This window comes from Protomyctophum bolini (genome assembly GCF_963924005.1).
Source record: "Protomyctophum bolini genome assembly, chromosome: 3".
In the NCBI taxonomy this organism is placed as follows: Eukaryota; Metazoa; Chordata; class Actinopteri; order Myctophiformes; family Myctophidae; genus Protomyctophum; species Protomyctophum bolini.
In genome coordinates, this window is record NC_137864.1 from 18,211,024 (window position 1) to 18,230,310 (window position 19,287).

The 19,287-nt window shown below is 42.0% G+C and overlaps 1 protein-coding gene across 2 annotated transcripts; it reads right to left on the minus strand.

The window, feature by feature from the left end:
* Window positions 1-1,350: 1,350 nt before the first annotated feature.
* LOC308310843 (ATP-sensitive inward rectifier potassium channel 12-like) lies at window positions 1,351-12,593 on the minus strand. 2 transcript variants are annotated; one of them, XM_080757290.1, is made up of 3 exons: window positions 12,357-12,593; window positions 4,446-4,633; window positions 1,351-3,796 (listed from the first exon to the last, which is right to left on the minus strand). In XM_080757290.1, the coding sequence occupies exons 2-3, from the start codon at window positions 4,538-4,540 to the stop codon at window positions 2,146-2,148; spliced, it is 1,746 nt and encodes a 581-aa protein (XP_080613416.1). In that variant the 5' UTR covers window positions 4,541-4,633; window positions 12,357-12,593; the 3' UTR covers window positions 1,351-2,145. The 2 variants fall into 2 exon arrangements, with proteins under 2 accessions (XP_080613416.1, XP_080613415.1); XM_080757289.1 differs by having other exon boundaries at window positions 4,446-4,636.
* Between the last annotated feature and the right edge of the window lie 6,694 nt (window positions 12,594-19,287).

The window sequence follows — 19,287 nt, forward strand, 5'->3', positions numbered from 1 at the left end:
GGTATGGACATGCTTAAAGTGAATGGCACATCAAGTGGCAAATCGAGTGGCAAAGCAACATGCAAAGTGAGTTTAACATTGTTTAACGTTGTTTAATGCAATCAGATAGGACCTTTCTGTTTGGATGCATGGGTTGTCAAGGCCAGAAAGTAGTTTTTTTCAGTAGCCATTCCTGCATTCCGGGTTTGAGGATGATGGGTCACGCGCATACCCTCTATTGGTATCAAAATACCAAAAGTACTAAAAGTAGAAAGTATTCATTATGCAGACTGTCCCATTTCACAAGTTTTCAAATGTATAAAATGTATAAAAAATAAAATAATAACGGCTATTTTCAAATGGCCTATACACTATATAGGGCTGAAGTAGGCCTAACTAATGCCCCACAGGCGACTCTCTAGTAACTAATAATAATAATAATAATAATAATCAAAATCTACAAAGTAACTAGTTACTATAGTTCTCAAATAATTCTGGTGGAGTAAATGTACAATATTTGCCTCTGAGATGAGATATAGTGGAGTAGGTGTAAAGTGCTGAAAATTGGAAATACTCCAGTCAAGTAAAAAAACTCAAAATTGTATAGCCAAGTACAGTGCTTGAGTAAATGTGGGCTACTTAGTTAGCTCACAGTCCTGTCTGTCCTTCCTCCGCGTCAGCTGTCCTTGTCCACATGCTATACATGTCCAACAGGCCTACATTATTGTCTATTTCTATCTGTCCTTCAGTCTCTGGCACACACACACACACACACACACACACCCACACACACACATGCGCGCAGAGCCAAAACCAGAAATAATCTTGGCTGTGACATTAAAAGTGTTGTGCTGTGACACTGTTTTTTTTTTAATTCTGGCTAATTCTACCCCAGTTTGGGCTCCCTCTCTCTGGCTGGCTGCTGAGGACTGACTCATGATGAACGAGACAGGTGGGTTAAGCCGGATTATAGATTTTTGTGCTTGTTAGAAGGATATTTAGAGGAACTTCCCTGCTGCTTCGAAACGGAGATCGAGCCAGCCAATAGGACAGCATTTTTTACCGGAGTAATCAAAACAGGTGGCCGTCAACACAGGTACTGCGTTGACCTCTGACTGACACAGAGTCAGTGCTCTAAAGGGAAGTGAACGTGACTCGATGTCGTGAGTCAAGCAGAACAGCAGACGCTGTTATTTGTTTCATTGGGTGCTTTTTATTGATACAAAATGTATTCAAAACAGGTCGGGCAGAAACCTTGTTTCTCCATAATAGAACATTCTGTGGCTTTCTTTTTCGGCATAAATTAGGCCTAATGCCCTACTGTGTCACACTACAGTGTCACAGAAAAGTAGTAAGAATAGCCGATTATTTCCATCTGACAGTGACTTTATGATAAAATTCGGAATAAAGTGCTTGTCCTTCATTTACATACAGTACATGGTAGTTACTGTAGATTCACTGTTTAAGTGCTATATAGAATTCAGAGAGACGTTGTTGCTGTTATTATGAATATTTTGGAAAGATCTAATTTATCAAACAAAGCAGTGACAACACTCAAACAGTAAGACATGAGCGGCCATGCATAGGTTTTTAAATACAGAAGAAATCACATATTTATTTTTACACTGAGAAAATAAATGATGTAGGCCTACATATTGGCAGAGCCGCAGAGCACACATTCACATTATGGACATTGTCATTCATCATTATTTGCCTTTTATATGATGCTTACATTTTGGTCTAATAATAATAAAAAGAAAACAAAAGCTTATCATATTTACAAGATGAGAATGGAAATCAGAAACTGACCCCTTTCCCAACAACCGTATAATTCCATGTAGACCACACACAAAGCCATGCTGAGTAAAAGTATAATCAGTGTGACTTCAAAGAAGGCCCAATGCAGTCACACCCTGGAGTGTTGTATGTATACTATACTGATTCATGTTGTAATTAAACATAGACAATACTTAGTAACAAATTATTATTATTATTTAAAAAATAAAACATTTTTCTTTCTCTTTCTGTGAACGTGCAATCTACATTCCTCAGTTTTATTTAGTAGACTATACATCAAAGAGCTTTGGTGGATACCCACAGACAGGCTGAAAACACAACTCAAAAGGGCACATATTTTATTCCAGTCTTTAAATTAATTGACGAGCTTCAAACTCCCGATTCCTTGCTAACATACGAAGGCGGAGCCAGTCTGTCATAGGTAATTTGGCTCTCTATGTCCAGCACGCACAGCACCTCCACTGTCTGCTCCGCCACAAAGAGGTGCGCCTCGCCTCTCTCCTCTCTCTCTCGATCGCCCTTTGCGCCCAGGTTCCCCGCCACGTCGTCCTTTGCCACCTTGGTCTCCCCCGCCTCCTCCTGCTCCTCGTCCTCCTCCCCGCAGCACAAGGCCACCTCGTTCTCGTAGCAGAATGCGCTGGGAGAGTGCGGGGCCAGGAGGTTGCGCGTCCTCCGCGGGCCGAACGGTGACGGCGACCGCGAGAAGGTGGCGGTGGAGGACGAGCACTGGCTCCCTCGGCCGGCCATGTGACTCAGCTCCCTTGCGCTGCAGTGTGGTGTGGACTGCACCTCGTACGTCTTGTGGAAGCGGGAGTAGTCCACGTGGTAGCGGTCGCCCTTCTCGAAGATCAAGGGCTCAAAGCGGTGGCCCCACAGGACCTCTCTGGCCAGGTAGGAGGTGCGTGCCTGCGTGGTCATGGCCGTGGCCTCCACCATGCCCTCCAGGATCACGATGATCTCAAAGTCCTCCTTCTGCAGGTCGGCGCGGCTCAGTCCGTACAGAGGGCTGCTCTCGTTGATTTCGTGGACGACCACCAGCGGCATCACCAGGAACAGCCGGTCCAGCCCGTCGTCGTAGCCCACGTCGATGTCCCTCTGCTCCAGCGGGAGGAACTCGCCCTCTCGGGTCACGTGCGGCCGAAGGAACTGCGCGCGCACATGGGCCTCCACGATGTGGCTCTTGCGCATGTTCCCCAGCCGCCACATGAGGCACAGCTTGCCGTCGCGCATCGCGATCACTGCGTGGTGCGAGAACAGCAGCGTCTGCGCCCGCTTCTTGGGCCGCACCATCTTGGCCATGATGGTGCCGATCATGAAGGAGTCAATGATGCAGCCCACGATGGACTGCACCACCACGGTCACCACGGCAACCGGGCATTCCTCCGTCACACAGCGGAAGCCGTATCCGATGGTGGTCTGGGTCTCTATGGAGAAGAGGAACGCTCCCAGCAAGCCCTGGACGTGAAGGATGCACGGGCGCCAGTCTGCTCCTCTTCCCTCCGAGGCGTCCACGGGCTCCTCGCCACGAGCGGGGCCAAGGAGGTCAAAGTCCCCATGGGCCAGGGCCACGCCCCAGAACACCAGCCCGAACAGCAGCCACGACAGGAGGAACGCGGCGGTGAAGAGCATCAGCATGTAGCGCCAGCGGATGTCCACGCAGGTGGTGAATATGTCGGCCAGGTAGCGCCGCGGCTTGTCCTCCATGTTGTTGAACTCCACGTTGCACTGGCCGTTCTTCCTCACGAAGCGGCTGCGAAGGCGACTCGGCCCCAGGTCCAAGCCCGAGTGGCACGACGGGGACGAGCGGCGGGTGTGAACGACGGGTTCGTTGTTCACTCTCAAGGATAACACGCCTGCTCCTTCCTCGGTGCCGTGACGCTCCCCTTCTCCACGTCCCCCTCCTCCATCTCCACCTGCCCGGAGCGCCGTCAGTGAGTGCTGCATCAGAGGACCGTGGCCGTTGTGAAGGCCCAGGGTGGAGATCTTTAGGGCATCTTCATCTGTAGATACAATGCTGTATCTGGTCAAAAAAAATGAGAAAAAAAAGAATGAATGAATGAATAAATTAAACAGGTGAGAAAAGGTGTAAGGAGATCCTTCCCATCCAGTACTTTATTTCAGTTTGGGCAACTTCACAGAATTATAACATACATATTCCTTACAACTGCCTATGCCTCATTTTGACTTCATCACACGGCATGTGTGGCAAAGAAAAATATATAAAAAATAAAATAAAACATAATACAATGACATGCCGAAATAGGGACACCTGTGGGGGCTCCTCACTGGCAGGTGAGTCAGTAGGACACAACAGCAGTGACAACACAGACATGTATGTGACTGGGGAGGACATAATGGGATCTATGCACACACACTGTTATCCATTCTGGTCAAAGTCAGAGTCAGAGTGATGTTATTGTGCATGTTGGCTCACTGGAAACACTCTGCTACACCAGTGGGTCTCAAAGTGTCCTTGAGTGGGTTACAAATAGCCCCGTACGGGTGTGTAACTCTGAGAGTGTACAAATGTACAATTGTAGGCTACACTCCCACAGTTATTAAGTTTGAGAACCACTGCACACTAAATGGAAAGTAGGAAGAGTTATTCTGTGCATAGATGCATAATTTGGGAAAATAAAGGGGGTAATGGTTTTGACTCTCATCTGTACCTGCTGAGTTGCACTGATTCCATGGTGCTGCTGCTGATTATCAGGCTGTGTCTGCAAGGGCAGTAATGCAGATTGGGGCGGGCAGTTCCAACCATTAAAATAGAGGAGGCAAGCGATGAGGCAGTATGTGCTCAGGTCTGTCTTACAGGAGGTGCCAGCGCTGGGCCCTGATGATGATGATGATGCATCTTCTGAGAATAAAACAACAAAGTTATACTTGTGAAGATCATATAAGATTGAAACGGCAGTGGAGCGGAGAACCAGTGTGCAGACTATATTCATTTTAGACTGTTGATATATTTTGATATATTGCACTGCTTTTTGTAATCTCTTTTGTAATCTCAACGAGGCAAATACAAGGTTAAGGAAGTACTGTGTGTTCCGTTCCCTGGGGAGGGGGAATTACTTTTACTATTTCATCCAGCTGATGGCTACTCAGATGGCTCTGATGATGAGTGCATGGTGGAAACCATTAGAGGTCAAGTGTCTTGCTCGGGGGAACTTGAACATCTGGACTGGGCAAACCGAGGGTTGAACTGCATGGCGAACCTCCCCATTCCTAGACTGCCTCTTACTGCTACAGGCCACCACCCCGTAAACGGGGCTAATTGCTGGACGTGACGTGTGCCACAAAACCATTACCACGTATTGGAAATACCGATGATGTGCATGAAGCTGCCACGACATTTATTTTGTAATGAAAGCCTATTGATTGGGTCCCCGCACTACCAGTTAGCCCGCAGGGACCCTGCATGCCGTGGGACTGGAAAACCAGACGGGGCATTGGAGGGGGAAAAGGTCAAAATGAAGAGATGAATGAGTGGTAATGTACAATCAATCTGCTGTTTGGCTGTCGGACCGCAGTAAACTGGGAGAGACAGGAGGACGGAAAAGCATCAGGTTGCGTAACAGGCGGCTGCAGGGGCTCACACAAGACAGCAGTGCAGTGCAGTTTAGGTTTCATGGTTGTGGGCGTAGGGGAGTCAACATGTCAGACACTTTGGGAACCACTGGTCTAGACTATAGACACTAGAGAGAAATACCAGTGGATCTAGTATAGAGCCCTGGGGGACCCCGAGTAAATAGGGTTTAAGTGGTTTAATATAGTGTTTAATGTCCAGTGGTGGAAAGTAACTAAGTAGGCCTACATTAACTTATGTGCTGTAATTAAGTACAATTTTAAGGTATTTGTACTTTAGTTGAGTATTGCCATTGTCCAATACTTTTACTTTTACTTATACTCCACTACATCTCAAATCGAAATAATGTAGCCTATATACTTTTACTCCACTACATTTATTTGAAAACCTATACTAGTATATTTTGGATTATTATTACAAAACATTAACCACTTCAGCCCTATTTGGCCATTTTGAAAATGGTAAATAGTACTTTGTATTTTTGGTACTTAAATTGGTACATTTTAATACCAATACTTTTGTAACATTGCAGTATTGATACTTTTACTTAAGTAAAACAAGCGAGTACTTTTTCCACCACATTCATTTGGGATCACGTGGCACACACTGCTGATAACCTTTGTGTGCTTCCATACTCCTTCCATACACATCCAGGACAGATGTTGTAACTTGGCATATAAATGACGAGATTACAATGCACAACCAATCAAATAGTCGCAAGATGACAGGATTATGTAAGCTTGGTAACATTCGCAGCTTGGCAAATGACATCTACTCTATGTGACATCATCAACCTATTTGAAAGGACCATGTCGGTGTGACTGACTCCTGGTATTACTTAGCATTACTGCAGACTCTGTCAGACAAGTCTTTAGAGTGTAGACAGAGGATCAAAGCTCTTCGCCTACTGATGACTGGTGACATCTAAATGTATGTGAATGGGCTAAAACTGTGTGGAAAAGATTATAATAATAAAAAATAAAAAAAATCACATAACAGCATCACAGAACTAAATGCAGACTTTAGCAGTGGCCACATGCCGGTTTCAAGCTCACAATTCTATGCATTGTGAGCTTGCAGATTGGCTATTTTCAGCGAAGACAGGTGTAGAGGGGGAAATAGGAGTGGATCAAATTATTATAGAGCCCTGTCAACCAAGAACAGTAAATAGGGTTTAAATGACTGAAGTCGAGAAAAAAATAAGCTGCACATTTAGATTAATAAACAAAATACGATTGTTTCGCGAGCAAAACTTGTAAAAACTCTTAACTCGGACTGAATTAGCTCGAAGAATGTATTTTCAGTGTGTGGCATGAATCTCTCTGTATACTGGTAGGTCGTCAAGGCCCAATACATGATTGCAGTGACTGTAGAATCACTGCTATTCTTATTGTTATGTCGCTGCCGATTTTCTCTTCGCAGATGAGTAAGGCATGAGACCGAGGCTCGATGTCACCACATTTGGAGTGACGCCGCTCTGCACTTTTATTTAGCTGAAATAAAAGGCTCACTCCCACTCGTATGCCAGCCTCGCCCAGGCTTTCTTTCTCCTTTGAAAACAAAACGCCTGCGGTCTCCGAGGCTATAAGGTTACTGTCTGTTACCTCACAAGACGTGATTTTTTGGCCATAACTGAAGAATTCATGTGCTAATAATGATATGATATATTTTCACCCAAAATGTCTAATCGGATAAAAATGAAATGAATGTTATGTTATGTATGTCAAAGGTCAAGGTCACGGTGAGCTCACATCCACATCCCATTCTCGTGAACGTGTTCATCAGGAATGAACGCCTGGAGAGAGTTTCCCTTTAGCCTACATCTGTGATTCTCTTGTACCACCACGCTCCTCTGACCACGCTGGAGCGTTGTCCCAATAAACTGTTCAACCAATCAAAGAGAGGAGGCGGGTCACACTCAGAAATACTTTGGTTTTGTTTATTCCATTATGCCTCAGACGTTTCTGATATGCAGCCGTCATCAATGTGTCACAGTTTCAGTGGTGGAAAAAGTACTAAACATTTTTACTTGAGTAAAAACATCAATACTGCAATATAGAAGTAAAGTAAAAGTCTGGAATTCTAAATGAGTAAAAGTACAAAAGTATTGCCATCAAGATGTACTTAAAGTACCAAAAGTAAAAGTATAGGCTCATTATGCGGAATGTCTCATTTCAAGTTTTCAAATGTATACAAATCTTTTGAAAATAGCCGATCTACAAGCTCACAATGCGGCGCATCGTGATGCATTATGAGCTTGTAGATCGGCTATTTTCAAATGGACGAAATGTAGCCTATAGGGCTGAAGTGGTTAATGTATGTTTTGTAATAATAATCAAAAAGTAACCAGTAACTAAAGTTTTCAAATAAATGTAGTGGAGTTAAAAGTACAACATTTGGATCTGAGATGTAGTGGTGTAGAAGTAAAAGTATTGGAGAATCACTGCTAGAGCCGTAAAGATCTTCTCTTATGGGGGTCCCTGAAATATCTTTTGAAATGGGGGTCCGTGGGCTAATTAGTGTCGATTTGGGGGTCCATGACATGAAAAAGTTTGGGAACCACTGTTATTTTAAAACAAATGGCAGAAACTCCATTCCCTGCAGCTGACATGAAGCATTACTCCCTGTGGGAGAGCTGTGGTAATTAATGGTTAAAGGTAGTCATTAGTGTCTCCATAGGAACCTCTCTCCCCTTTCTTCAGAGATTCTTCTCTGTGTTGTTGACTGACTGAGTGGTCAGAGGTTTGTTATGTGATATACTAGAGGTTTGTTATGTGATATACTAGGGCTGCATGGGCACTTAAGACAAAATATATATCAATGCCCATATTTAGAACCAATAAACAACTTCATCTCACACTTGTAGGTTTGATTAAGCAGGGGTCTCTTTCTTTCTTTTTCTTACCCGTTTAAAAAATTAAGTGTATTAGTCTGATTAACCACTAAGCCTTTATTATATTTGGCTATTTTCACTACCGGTATATACCGGTAGACATAGACACACACGTGTGTGTGTGTGTGTGTGTGTGTGTGTGTGTGTGTGTGTGTGTGTGTGTGTGTGTGTGTGTGTGTGTGTGTGTGTGTGTGCGTGTGCGTGTGTGTGTGCGTGTGCGTGTGTGTGCATGACAGTACAGACTGTACTGTAAACATAGACTGTACAGCACACACATGCAAATGCATGCAGCTACAAGGATGCACACACACACACGGACGCACACATACACACACTCCAGTTGTGTCGAATACAGCACAATTACGGTAGCCACTCTTGTTTTGCTATTCTTTATTTGGCACAACCTATTTGTTTGTTACTCCACACTCTTTCCAACGTAAGAGGAGTGCAGATAACTAATCGGGTTAGAGAACGTCACTGTCAGTTTGACGTATACGTTATATTCAACAGCATCAGAGGAGCCAAATCAATGTACTGTACACCACAGTATAATCCCATTGAATGGGAATTGTTATGAATCTGTGTTTGTGTCTGCCGAGGATTGTAGAGGCCTATGTCAAAACATGAGATTACAATTTCCTTAATCTCACAATACAAACAACAACATGAAAGCTACACAGTAAAATCATCAGTGTAGTTCAACTCTGAGTGCAACCAAATAGACCAGAAAGGGTTCATTTGTACACCCTCAGTTACAGTTGGATTGGATAAATTAACACTGAGGATTTTACTTTGGATGGCCGTCAATGTGCGATCCCACGGTTTAAGATTATAATATTATAAGACCTTATTTAATCTGTGATCTGATCTGATGATCGTGAAGATGAGAGACAGGAGCAAAAGAATGGAGGGGGTAAATATAGGCAGGCTTGAAAGACGGATGGAGTTACAAGTGGAAGGAAGGAAAGAAATGACAGAAACAAAAGATAAATCAGAGCGAGTCAGCATACCACTACTGCAACCACTTCCCGAGGAGAGGTTGATTCACACTGTTTGTACTGTTCCATAAGTGGCTGGAGTTTGTATTGTAAACAGAATTCCTTTTTTGTTACTTAAACCCTACGTAAACCCCACACTCTATTACACTGTACCTCACCCCCTAGTATACTCCTCCTCTGTCCTTGTATCCCTGACTTCTAGATGCTTGCTTACATTGCAGATACCGTATATCGTGGTCACATGTTCTCATGTTTTTGTTACATAATACTTGTTTTTATTGACCACAAATGTTAAAATTGTTACGTAGATGTTTACCTGGTGTCCTAGTTTATTTGAGGCACTTTTCATTGTTCTCTCTGCACTCCACTTATGTGACTACCTTATTGTTTACTGACTAGTGTTGAATTACTCTGCTTATTCCTAATATTTTTAGGAACATTTGTTCAACTAAAAGACCAAAATGCTTATAAAAAATATCCATTATACACAGATATAATATCAGACATGTGGTCTGATATTTACAGACCACATGTCCACATGGGTCGTTTTACAGTGCCCAAGCCAAGAAGTGATGCAATGAAGAATACAGTCATGTACAGTGCAATGTCTTTCTGGAACTCTCCACCAGTATGCATCACAGATATTTAAGGTAAAAGGCATTTTAAGAAAAGACTGAAGCACTTTCTTATAAATATAGAGAAATAATTCTAATTCTGTTTATTTAACTATACCATGTCACTATAAGGTGAATGCACTAACCGTGCTTTTATGCTGTACAAGTATATTATTCTGTTTTATTTTGTGATGTCTGTAAACTTGTTTTTGATTTTTGTATGTAAATTATTCCGTGAGGACGCCAGGAAGAACTAAGAAGCTAATGGGGATCCTCAATAAACTTAAACTAAACTAAACTAAAACGGAACTGAACTGAACTGAACTGAACTGAACTGAACTGAACTGAACTGAACTGAACTGAACTGAACTGAACTGAACTGAACTGAACTGAACTGAACTGAATTCTGATCTTGCACTTGTAAGTCTCTTTGGATACAATTGTGTCTGCTATACTGTCAACAATCTACATTGTCAATTGTACTACAGAACAAGCCGGGGTCCCCCGGGAGACTTCTTGGTCACCTCCTTTTTTTAAAAGATCTGCTATTTTCTGCAAATGTTTTCCTATTTCTTTGTCGAATGTGAGCATATTATGATGTGTCCACTAATAGGGATGCTAGGTAAGGGTAAGGGTTCGTGTGGCATTGTGTTCTTTTGGCAGTTCTTGTGCAGATCGAATGGGACAATAGGCCATCATATGTGGATGAATCAGCCCACGTATAGGCTATAATGTTCATGCATTATTTCTGCTTCCTTCATGATATCTACAAGAAGAGACTAAATTAAAGTTAAAATTTTGTGCAGGAACAGGCAACCTGTACACTTGCCAAAAATAACTGGTTTGCGAATCAGGCTTAAGGTGATGAAATGGGTGATTAGTCTATATGGGCAGTCATGGTACACAGCTGGAAGATGATTGAGTACTGCAAAACATCTGCACATCTTACTAAACCTCCCTGCAGACTGCGTTGCCAGTATAAGAAAATATATTTTCAAAACATTTCAACGTGGAATTTGGAGTTGATTTTCTGAAATGGTAAAACACATGGTTGGCCTCAAAATAGACCTCAAAATGTATTTGACCATGCATGAAAATGAATGAACATTCTGCTTTATTCTAATTATATTCTACTACCGAGCCACCTCACTCACTGGGCTGGAGTTACCTGGAGTCTCTGACATATCAGCCTAAAAGGATATATCCTATTTGCTTGCCATTATTTCGGTCTCTTAATTATTTTCCACCCTCACAGTATTTACAGCCGAGTTCCTTGGGGTTGTTATTCTATACCACCCACAGACATGGAGCATGGTGACATAATGGTGTCAACAACTAAAGGTGGTGCGTTTGCCGAGAAGAGATACTGTATAGCTGTATCACTGGCATGGATGGAAACAAACCAATCATGTTGAGAAAATACATTAATCAAGATCTTTATCATAGAGGTGTTGGGTAAAAATGAACACTGAAATAACTTTAAAAAGAAACAGTGATGGAATAAGTACTTATAGATTGCTTACTTAAATACCACTAAATAGAAAGTAGTGTAATAAGTAAACCTGTATTCATAATTGCACACAAGTGAAATGCAAATTTCACAATCATATTGTTGGATTTTAATTATAGCCTAAGCCTAGTAATGCCTTAATGTGTTCATCACTTTATTGTTGCAGCTGGTTAAAGTGGGGCTGATTTAACTGCATGTGCTGCTGGGTAGTTTCACCTATAATCAGTTAAAGGACCACTTCACCACTTTTCAACCTACCTTCATATAATTGGTCCTCACTAAAGTTCATTATAAAATGCCATAATCTTTTCTACCCACGGCTGTGGGCAGTTCAGAAACTGTTTTTCGTCTGTAGTACTCAATTATATAAAGATAAGTTGACAAGTGGTGAAGTGGTCCTTTAAAGTAGGATTTTTTTTTTTGTATATTGACTAAATTGTGCCTTTTCTATCTCATGTTGACCGCCTTACACTTGTGCCCCCGATTGAACCTGAATAACTGTCGCCTGACTGGCCAACCTGTCTTGTCTGGATGATGTTTGTGACCATGATCTGCTATGTATATTTACTATATTGGAGTTTTATTTTTATTTTTAATATATATATTTTATATATTTTTATTGTTTTGTTGTGTTTTGAATGTTCTTTGGTTGTCTTGATTTGGAGTTTGTGTTTTGTTATTGTGTGTGTTTTAGTTTTTTTTGTATTTGTCACTCTGTTTTTATTTCTCAATTTACTTCTATATTTGTAAAAAATAAATTAATAAATTAATAAACAGAACATAAAAAAAAAAAAAAAAAAAAGTAGGAACATTTTGCCTCTGAGATGTTGACTATAGAAGTAAAAAGTAACCTATCAAAAATGGAACTATACTCAAGTAAAGTGAAAGTATAGCCTATACCTTGAGTACAGCACTTCAGTAGCTTAAATAGCACAACATAACCAAAGTATATTGGCTAAAGATTTAACTCACTTACCTTTTGTTTAGAGGCTATACTTGAAAAATAAAGCTGACATCATCCTAAAAAAATACATCTGAATCCTTGTTTGTGAGCTTTCCTGGTAATCTGTTTACAAGGCAATTTTTTTTGTTGATAAAACTGCACCGCAGTTGCACTTTCACAAATAGTGATAGCTGTCCGTTCTTCATGTCTTTTTGCACCATAATATAGTCCTTAATCGTGGATCACACTTCTCCATTCAGCTACATAAACAACTTCACTCCTCGTCCTCAGACACCATTGCACCGTGTGCGCATCTCTCCGTGTCCCTGACAGTGTGTGGGTGAGAGAGAGAGAGAGAGAGAGAGAGAGGGCGGGAGGGAGGGAGGAAGGGAACGGATGAGGCCGCTTGTCACTCTGGTTATGATTCTATTTATATGCTATTGTGTCCCCAAGAGAGTGTAGGTGTGCAGCATATAATTTGGAATATGTTCTCCATTGCCATTCCTGATGTGAGGCCAGTTATGTTGTTTATTTGCTAGTCATGATGTCACGCCTACATAATGGTCCATCAGTCCATCACGCCTCGTGACATCACACCTCGTGACATCACGTCTCCATATATGGCCTTCTCCATAAGATCACGACACTGACCTCATCGCCTCGTGACATCACGTCTCCATATAAGGCCATGAAGATCACAACACTGACCTCATCAACCGTGGAAAAGAATGGATCATCACCTATATCTGCATATATGGAGCCGGCCAGCAATTCTATACTGTTTTGACATTCCATATGTTGATCCTTCCCCATCCGTCCTTTCTCGTCGATGTCTCCCTTTTGACTCACACCTGTCCATTCAACAGGCCTGAAAATTAAGGCCCGGCCATACCTAGGCCCTCATCAAACCCTGTACACTTAAGACACTGCCCCCACTGCCACCCTTATATCTCCATATATGGAGTTGACCTGTTCTGACATTCCATATGTCGATCTGACCTCATCAAACCCTGTACACTCAAGACACGCTCCATATGGCCAGACCTCATCAAACCATGTAGACTCAAGACACTGCCTCCGCTGCCACCCTCAGATCTCCATATACAGTATGGAGCTGACCTGTTCTGACATTCCATATGTTGATCTGACCTCATAAAACCCTGTACACTCAAGACACACTCCATGTATGGTCAGTACAGAATTCATTCCATATGTTGATCTGACCCCCCATGCCAAAGCGCCAGCCCAGCAGTCTGCCGTCATCAAGGTGGATGCATGCATGCAACCTCGCTTCTCGCCCATAGGGCGTCTTACTGGTTATTATTATTACTAGCCCTTACCCGTTGTGAGATATTTGCCCCCCTCTTGTGGCCGTGGGGGGGTACTGCGCCCGGTGCGTTTTTAATTCACTATTAAATGTTGCATCCTTTGGTATTCTTCTCCTGATAAACTACACGGTTTGCACACATCTCACCATGCACAACGGCGACAGGTAGCCTGTCCACACATGGATCGCTACTTTGCATTCATATTCATGTCATATTGACAGTACAATACCCATTTTAGCATTTTTTAATCCACTAATAAATTCATTATAAATCATTAATGTGTCAAATCGAAAAAAGGGTGGACATGGACCTCCATATAATTATGGTCCATGCCTGTGTGAAAAGTGGGAGTGATTGGTGCAGCCAATGTTGAGATAAAGCGCTGTCAGTGACATTCATTCATTCAGACATTCAGACATTCGCTGAATTATTATAAGGATTATTACGGTATTATAATTATTATTTTTTATGTTTGTGGAGCAATATATATCTTACATCAGTGGATCTCAAAGTGGGGTCCGGGGACCGCCAGGGGTCCTTGAGGGGATTCCAGGGGGTCCCCAACAAATTAAAGATGCACATTAACCACTTTAACCCTATTTTATACTTTGGCAAAAAAAAATAGCAGATCTAAGAGCTCACAATGCATTGCGATGTGCCGCATTGTGAGATTGTAGATCTGCTATTTTGGAAAACATCTAATTTAGGGATTTTCTTAACAAGACAAATCAGAGGTCCCTGCTGCATCATCCTTTCAGCCAAACATTGAGATGAAAATGTTTGACAACCAATGTCTTACATAACTGGATTAAGAATGAGGAAAGTGTACTAAAGTGTACTAGCAGTAGCTAGCACGCAGGAGGGAACGAAAAGCTTGTTATAACCACGATGAACCGCTCTGACATATTCAGATAGGTGGAAGAGAGTGGGACAATTACCATGACCTCTGTAGCTTCCAATAACTCTCCGCTTGTTCCTTTTCCCTGCTAGACTGTCACTGGTGCTTAGACTCCAGCACAGCCACCCTGCTCACAACAACCACACTGTAAAATGTTGGAACAAAGAAAAGGGGTTTGAATCATCAAAGTAAAAAAATTGTTTGGTTTTGTTGTTATTTTGTGGACAATGGAAATGGTAAATGGTGCATTTTTATAGCGCTTTTATCCAAAGCGATTTACATAGATTGTGAATTACATTCAACTATAGAGGGTATGCGTGTGACATCATCATCATACCAGGAAGTTATGCGGAAATGCCTACTGAGTGGTTACTTTCTGGCCTTAACAGCCCATACATCCAAACAGAAAAGTCATATTTGATTGATTGATTATATGACTTTAATCAACTCACTTTGACAAAATTGACACTCACTTTGACACTCGATTTGCCACTCGATCTGCCATTCACTTTATGCATGCGCATACCCTCTATTCACACACAGATGGCGGAGGAAACCATTCAAGGCACCAACCTGCACATCGGGAGCAATAGAGCGCCGAAGTCCTGACGTCACTCGCTCGTCCCCTCGATTCCCCTGGTTCACGGAAGTAATTTCTCTATGGAGAATAACATGGGCTCATCTTAAAATCGTTTCATATAAAGCAATGTGGTCCAAAAATAAACAAGCTGTCTCTGCATTATTGTCAGGGAGGTGTCTCTGTATCGTTTACGACAGTCAGTCACTCATATTATGATACAGTCTGTTTCTAGCAAAGGTTTTCTCTCAGTCAGTTGATTCTTCATATGAGTGAAACGGCTGGGATGACATCCCAAACACAGTTCTTATATGAGGCAATCTAAAATCCCCCTATGGGGATTACAATGCAAATAAAAAGTACATGAACCTGTGGATTTGCGCCCTCTACCGATATTGACGTCAGACTTCGGTGCTCTATTAGGGGTTCAGCATCTTGCTCAAGGACACTTCGAAACTAACTCTGGGGGAGCCCAGGATCGAACTGGGAACCTTGTGGTTCCCATCCGGCCGCTCTACCGGATACGCTACCCCTGAGCCACTGCCGCCCGTAGCCTATATGTATATCCTATAATTATGTCAGATGTGTTATTGGATTTGATGAAAGGCTCAAGTAAAGTGGCTTATATAGCATCATTCATTTCTCTTATATAATCTTGTCTATATAGTATTATATAGATAGACATTGTCCTCAATCGTCCCCTAGCCTTCCCATGCATGCTGTGGCGACAGATGAAGTCAGATTTATTTTATGTGAGACTTGTATTTCGTCTATAACAGAACACAGATTATGTAACACAGTGATCTGTCATCACTTCATCAGAAGTGTTTTAAAGTGAGTAAAGTGAGTAAGCACTGTAAAATGGAGTCTCAATTTGAGGTATGAGAACATTAATGCCTCATTTATCCTCTGCCGTACGATGATGTCATGTCACAAATGTAGATCAGCTATTTTCGGTACAGCATAGATGTCTTAACAGTGGCAGTGGTATGTATCAGTCTGAGATGATCTGTACGGACATCCAGTACAGCTCTCATGGTCTAGTTCAGGGATAGGCCTAACGAGCATGTCACATTCATATGAAATTGTATATGTAAAATAAATTATGTCGCGAAACACTTTTTTCGTTCCAAATACCACCATTTCTGTGTTAGCCGACACTGATAACAAATACCGATACCAGTTGTGTTTATAGCTATCTAGTTATATATGTCGTGTTGTGTTTATAGCAGACCCGTCACTCAAATGTGCACTTGCGGTTTGGGCAATTCGAAAGCAAACTCCAAATGCCCCAACATTTTATTTACCTGCCATAGTGTCAACCCCTTACCCCTGTGTCGGATCGGTGGTTAGACTGGCATATATGCCGATACCGATATGACCCGATATGACCAAATAAGGACCGATACCAATACTTTTCCAATGCCAGTACAGTATCGGGACATCTCTAAACATAAACCTCATCTTTTCACCATGATCATGTAAGATGACAACTTAATTCATGTGACTGGTTAGACGATTTGCTCGTCTAGTCTACATATGATTTCATTGTCAATGGTATTTAATGTTTGCGTTGCCACAAATTTACGTCATATTTCAGGCACTGTGTGACATAAATTCTCCTTTAATTGTCAATGGCAAATGTGAGACGTGACGAGATGAAAAGCTGTAGCCCTCAAAAAGAAAAATCACACTCAATGATGACATCTGATGATTCAAACAGCATGACGTCACAGACATTCCGTGCTCAAACAGACTGACATATATACACACAAAGCTGTGCATTGGAGTGGCTGCACAAACTTATCCCATACTATCACAATGGGCAGTTGATGCAATTATCACTTGACCATTCTCACATATCCCAGGAATGGGTGGACCAAAGGAGAAGTTCCCACCTCCATTATTGTTTTTGAGGGGCGCTGGCCAGGCCTTCCTATGTTCAGCTAGTGTAGATCTTTGTCCTAACACAAACATCATATTCCATTGACAATAAATAGAGAATTTATGTGGGTCTAGTTGGTGTCTAATCTAGTTAGCATACCCTCGAATCACAGATTCCCTCAGCAATTCTTAGCAGGGTTATTAGCTCCTGTCTGCATGTGTGTCTGTCAGTGAGCAAAGAATCACGTGAGAAACGGACGGGCAGATCTTGGGTGAAATCAGTAGGATGCCCCGAAGAGGTGAGTAACGTTTTGGATCAAAAGGGTCAAAGGTCGAGGTCAAGCTGACATAATCGGTCATATACCGAAACCACTCACGAGTCACGCTTGGCATGATGGATCCATCAAAGTCTGTCACTCATGTGTCACGCAATGTGTGAACGGCAGTGGCGGAGTGTGACTAAGTGCATTAACATGAGCACTGTACTTACTACTTATATGACATTTCACTCCACTATTTAAAATATAGAGAATATGGCCGTTGTGCACGCGAGGCGTTCTGAGCTCCTATAGCACTTGCCGTAGCACTACTTCACTTGCCCTAGCCACGACGACCTTGCAGGCTTATGCAAAGGCTAAAATATGCAATTATCAAATATGTAAAAATAATTTGTATCATTTTTTTCTATTGAGATATACAGTATAGCGGCACCGGCGGCCATTTTAGACACCATCTTGAAAATGAAGCCTTTCCGGGGGGTGTATTTTCCTAAATCTTGTTCATAAGCATGTCTACAGGTACAAGAATCAAGTGAAAAATATTTTGTATATATATTTTCTTCAATTGAGATATACAGTATAACCGTTTATAAGCTTGTCCAGTTGCCATTTTTAACGCTATCTTGGAAATGACTCCTTTCCTGAACATATATTTTCCTAAATTTGTAGTATGTTCTTAAGCATGTCCAGAGGTACTAGAATAAGTTGAAAAATACTTACCATACCATTTGAGATATGGCCATTTTAAACTCCGTCTGGGACGCAATCTTGAAAATGACGGCTTTCTGGGGAGTAGATTTTGGTAGACTTTTAGTATGTTATTTAGCATGCCCAATACTACCAGAATCCATCAAATCTGATGTTGGTACCATTAGGAGAGATGACTTGAGAGCGTAAAATGAAACCAAATGGACCGGCAAGGGTCCATTTGGTTTCCTTTTACCCTCTCAAGAGTTAAAGATAAGGACCCATTTGGTTAGCAACTCTGCATCATTTAGCTGGGGACCACCTGGAACCCCCTCAAGGCCCACTGGTGGTCCCCGGACCACTGGTTGAAAACCACTGTTCTGTAGCATTCTTAGTTTCAATGTACGGATATTCTACTCTTAGACGGATGATGTTCTTCTTAGTTTAATTATGATTCTAGAGATGACTATTTCTATCATGCATTTCATGTATTACCTTGTGTTGTTCTTGCTTACTGTAAATCGCTCTGGATTAAGAGTGTCTGCTAAATGAAAATTGTAAATCGTGTTATTGTAGATCTGTTATTTCCACTATTATTGAATTTTGAATTTGAATGTCTGGAAAACCTCCATTTCGATACAGCAATGCATCGATAATAAATAAAAAATACTTGTTTCAGAACTTTAACTTTAACTTTAACTTTAACAACCAGGAGGTTGACTTTGACTCAAGTACTTCCAGTACTTCCACCACCACTGGCTATGTGTGAACCATATACAGTAGACTGTAAAAATGTGTGAACCAATAATGTCAGCTCAGCGTAAGCAAGCATCACTCCATGGTTATGATGGTTTCTCATTTCTTTGAGAGGTTATTGGCAATTAGACACAACTATAGTTTCTATGGAAACCATTACCATTATGTTTTCTATTTCTGTTCCTCTATCCTCTCTCTCTCTTACACACACACACACCTTGTACCCATGTGAGTTGATCACACCGGTGCAGCACACTGTACCAACCTAACGACTGGGTTTGTCATGTCTTATTACAGCACAGACCGTACCAGTGCCAGAGGGGAATGCTTAGTTCCAGGACTATGTTCACCCCTCTCTCTCTCTCTCTTTCTCTTTCACTCTCTCTCTCTCTCTCTCTCTCTCTCTCTCTCTCTCTCTCTCTCTCTCTCTCTCTCTCTCTTACTCTCTCTCTTCTCTCTCTTTCTCTTTCACTCTCTCTCTTCTCTCTCTTTCACTCTCTCTCTTCTCTCTCTTTCTCTTTCACTCTCTCCAGTGTGGCGGCAGGCAAACAAACCA

Coding starts and splice junctions, on each gene's coding strand:
- LOC308310843 (XM_080757290.1), bottom strand. CDS start 4,540: ATGGTTGGAACTGCCCGCCCCAATCTGCATTACTGCCCTTGCAGACAC. Junction 3,797..4,445: donor GAATCAGTGCAACTCAGCAG/GTACAGATGAGA, acceptor TTTTTTGACCAG/ATACAGCATTGTATCTACAG.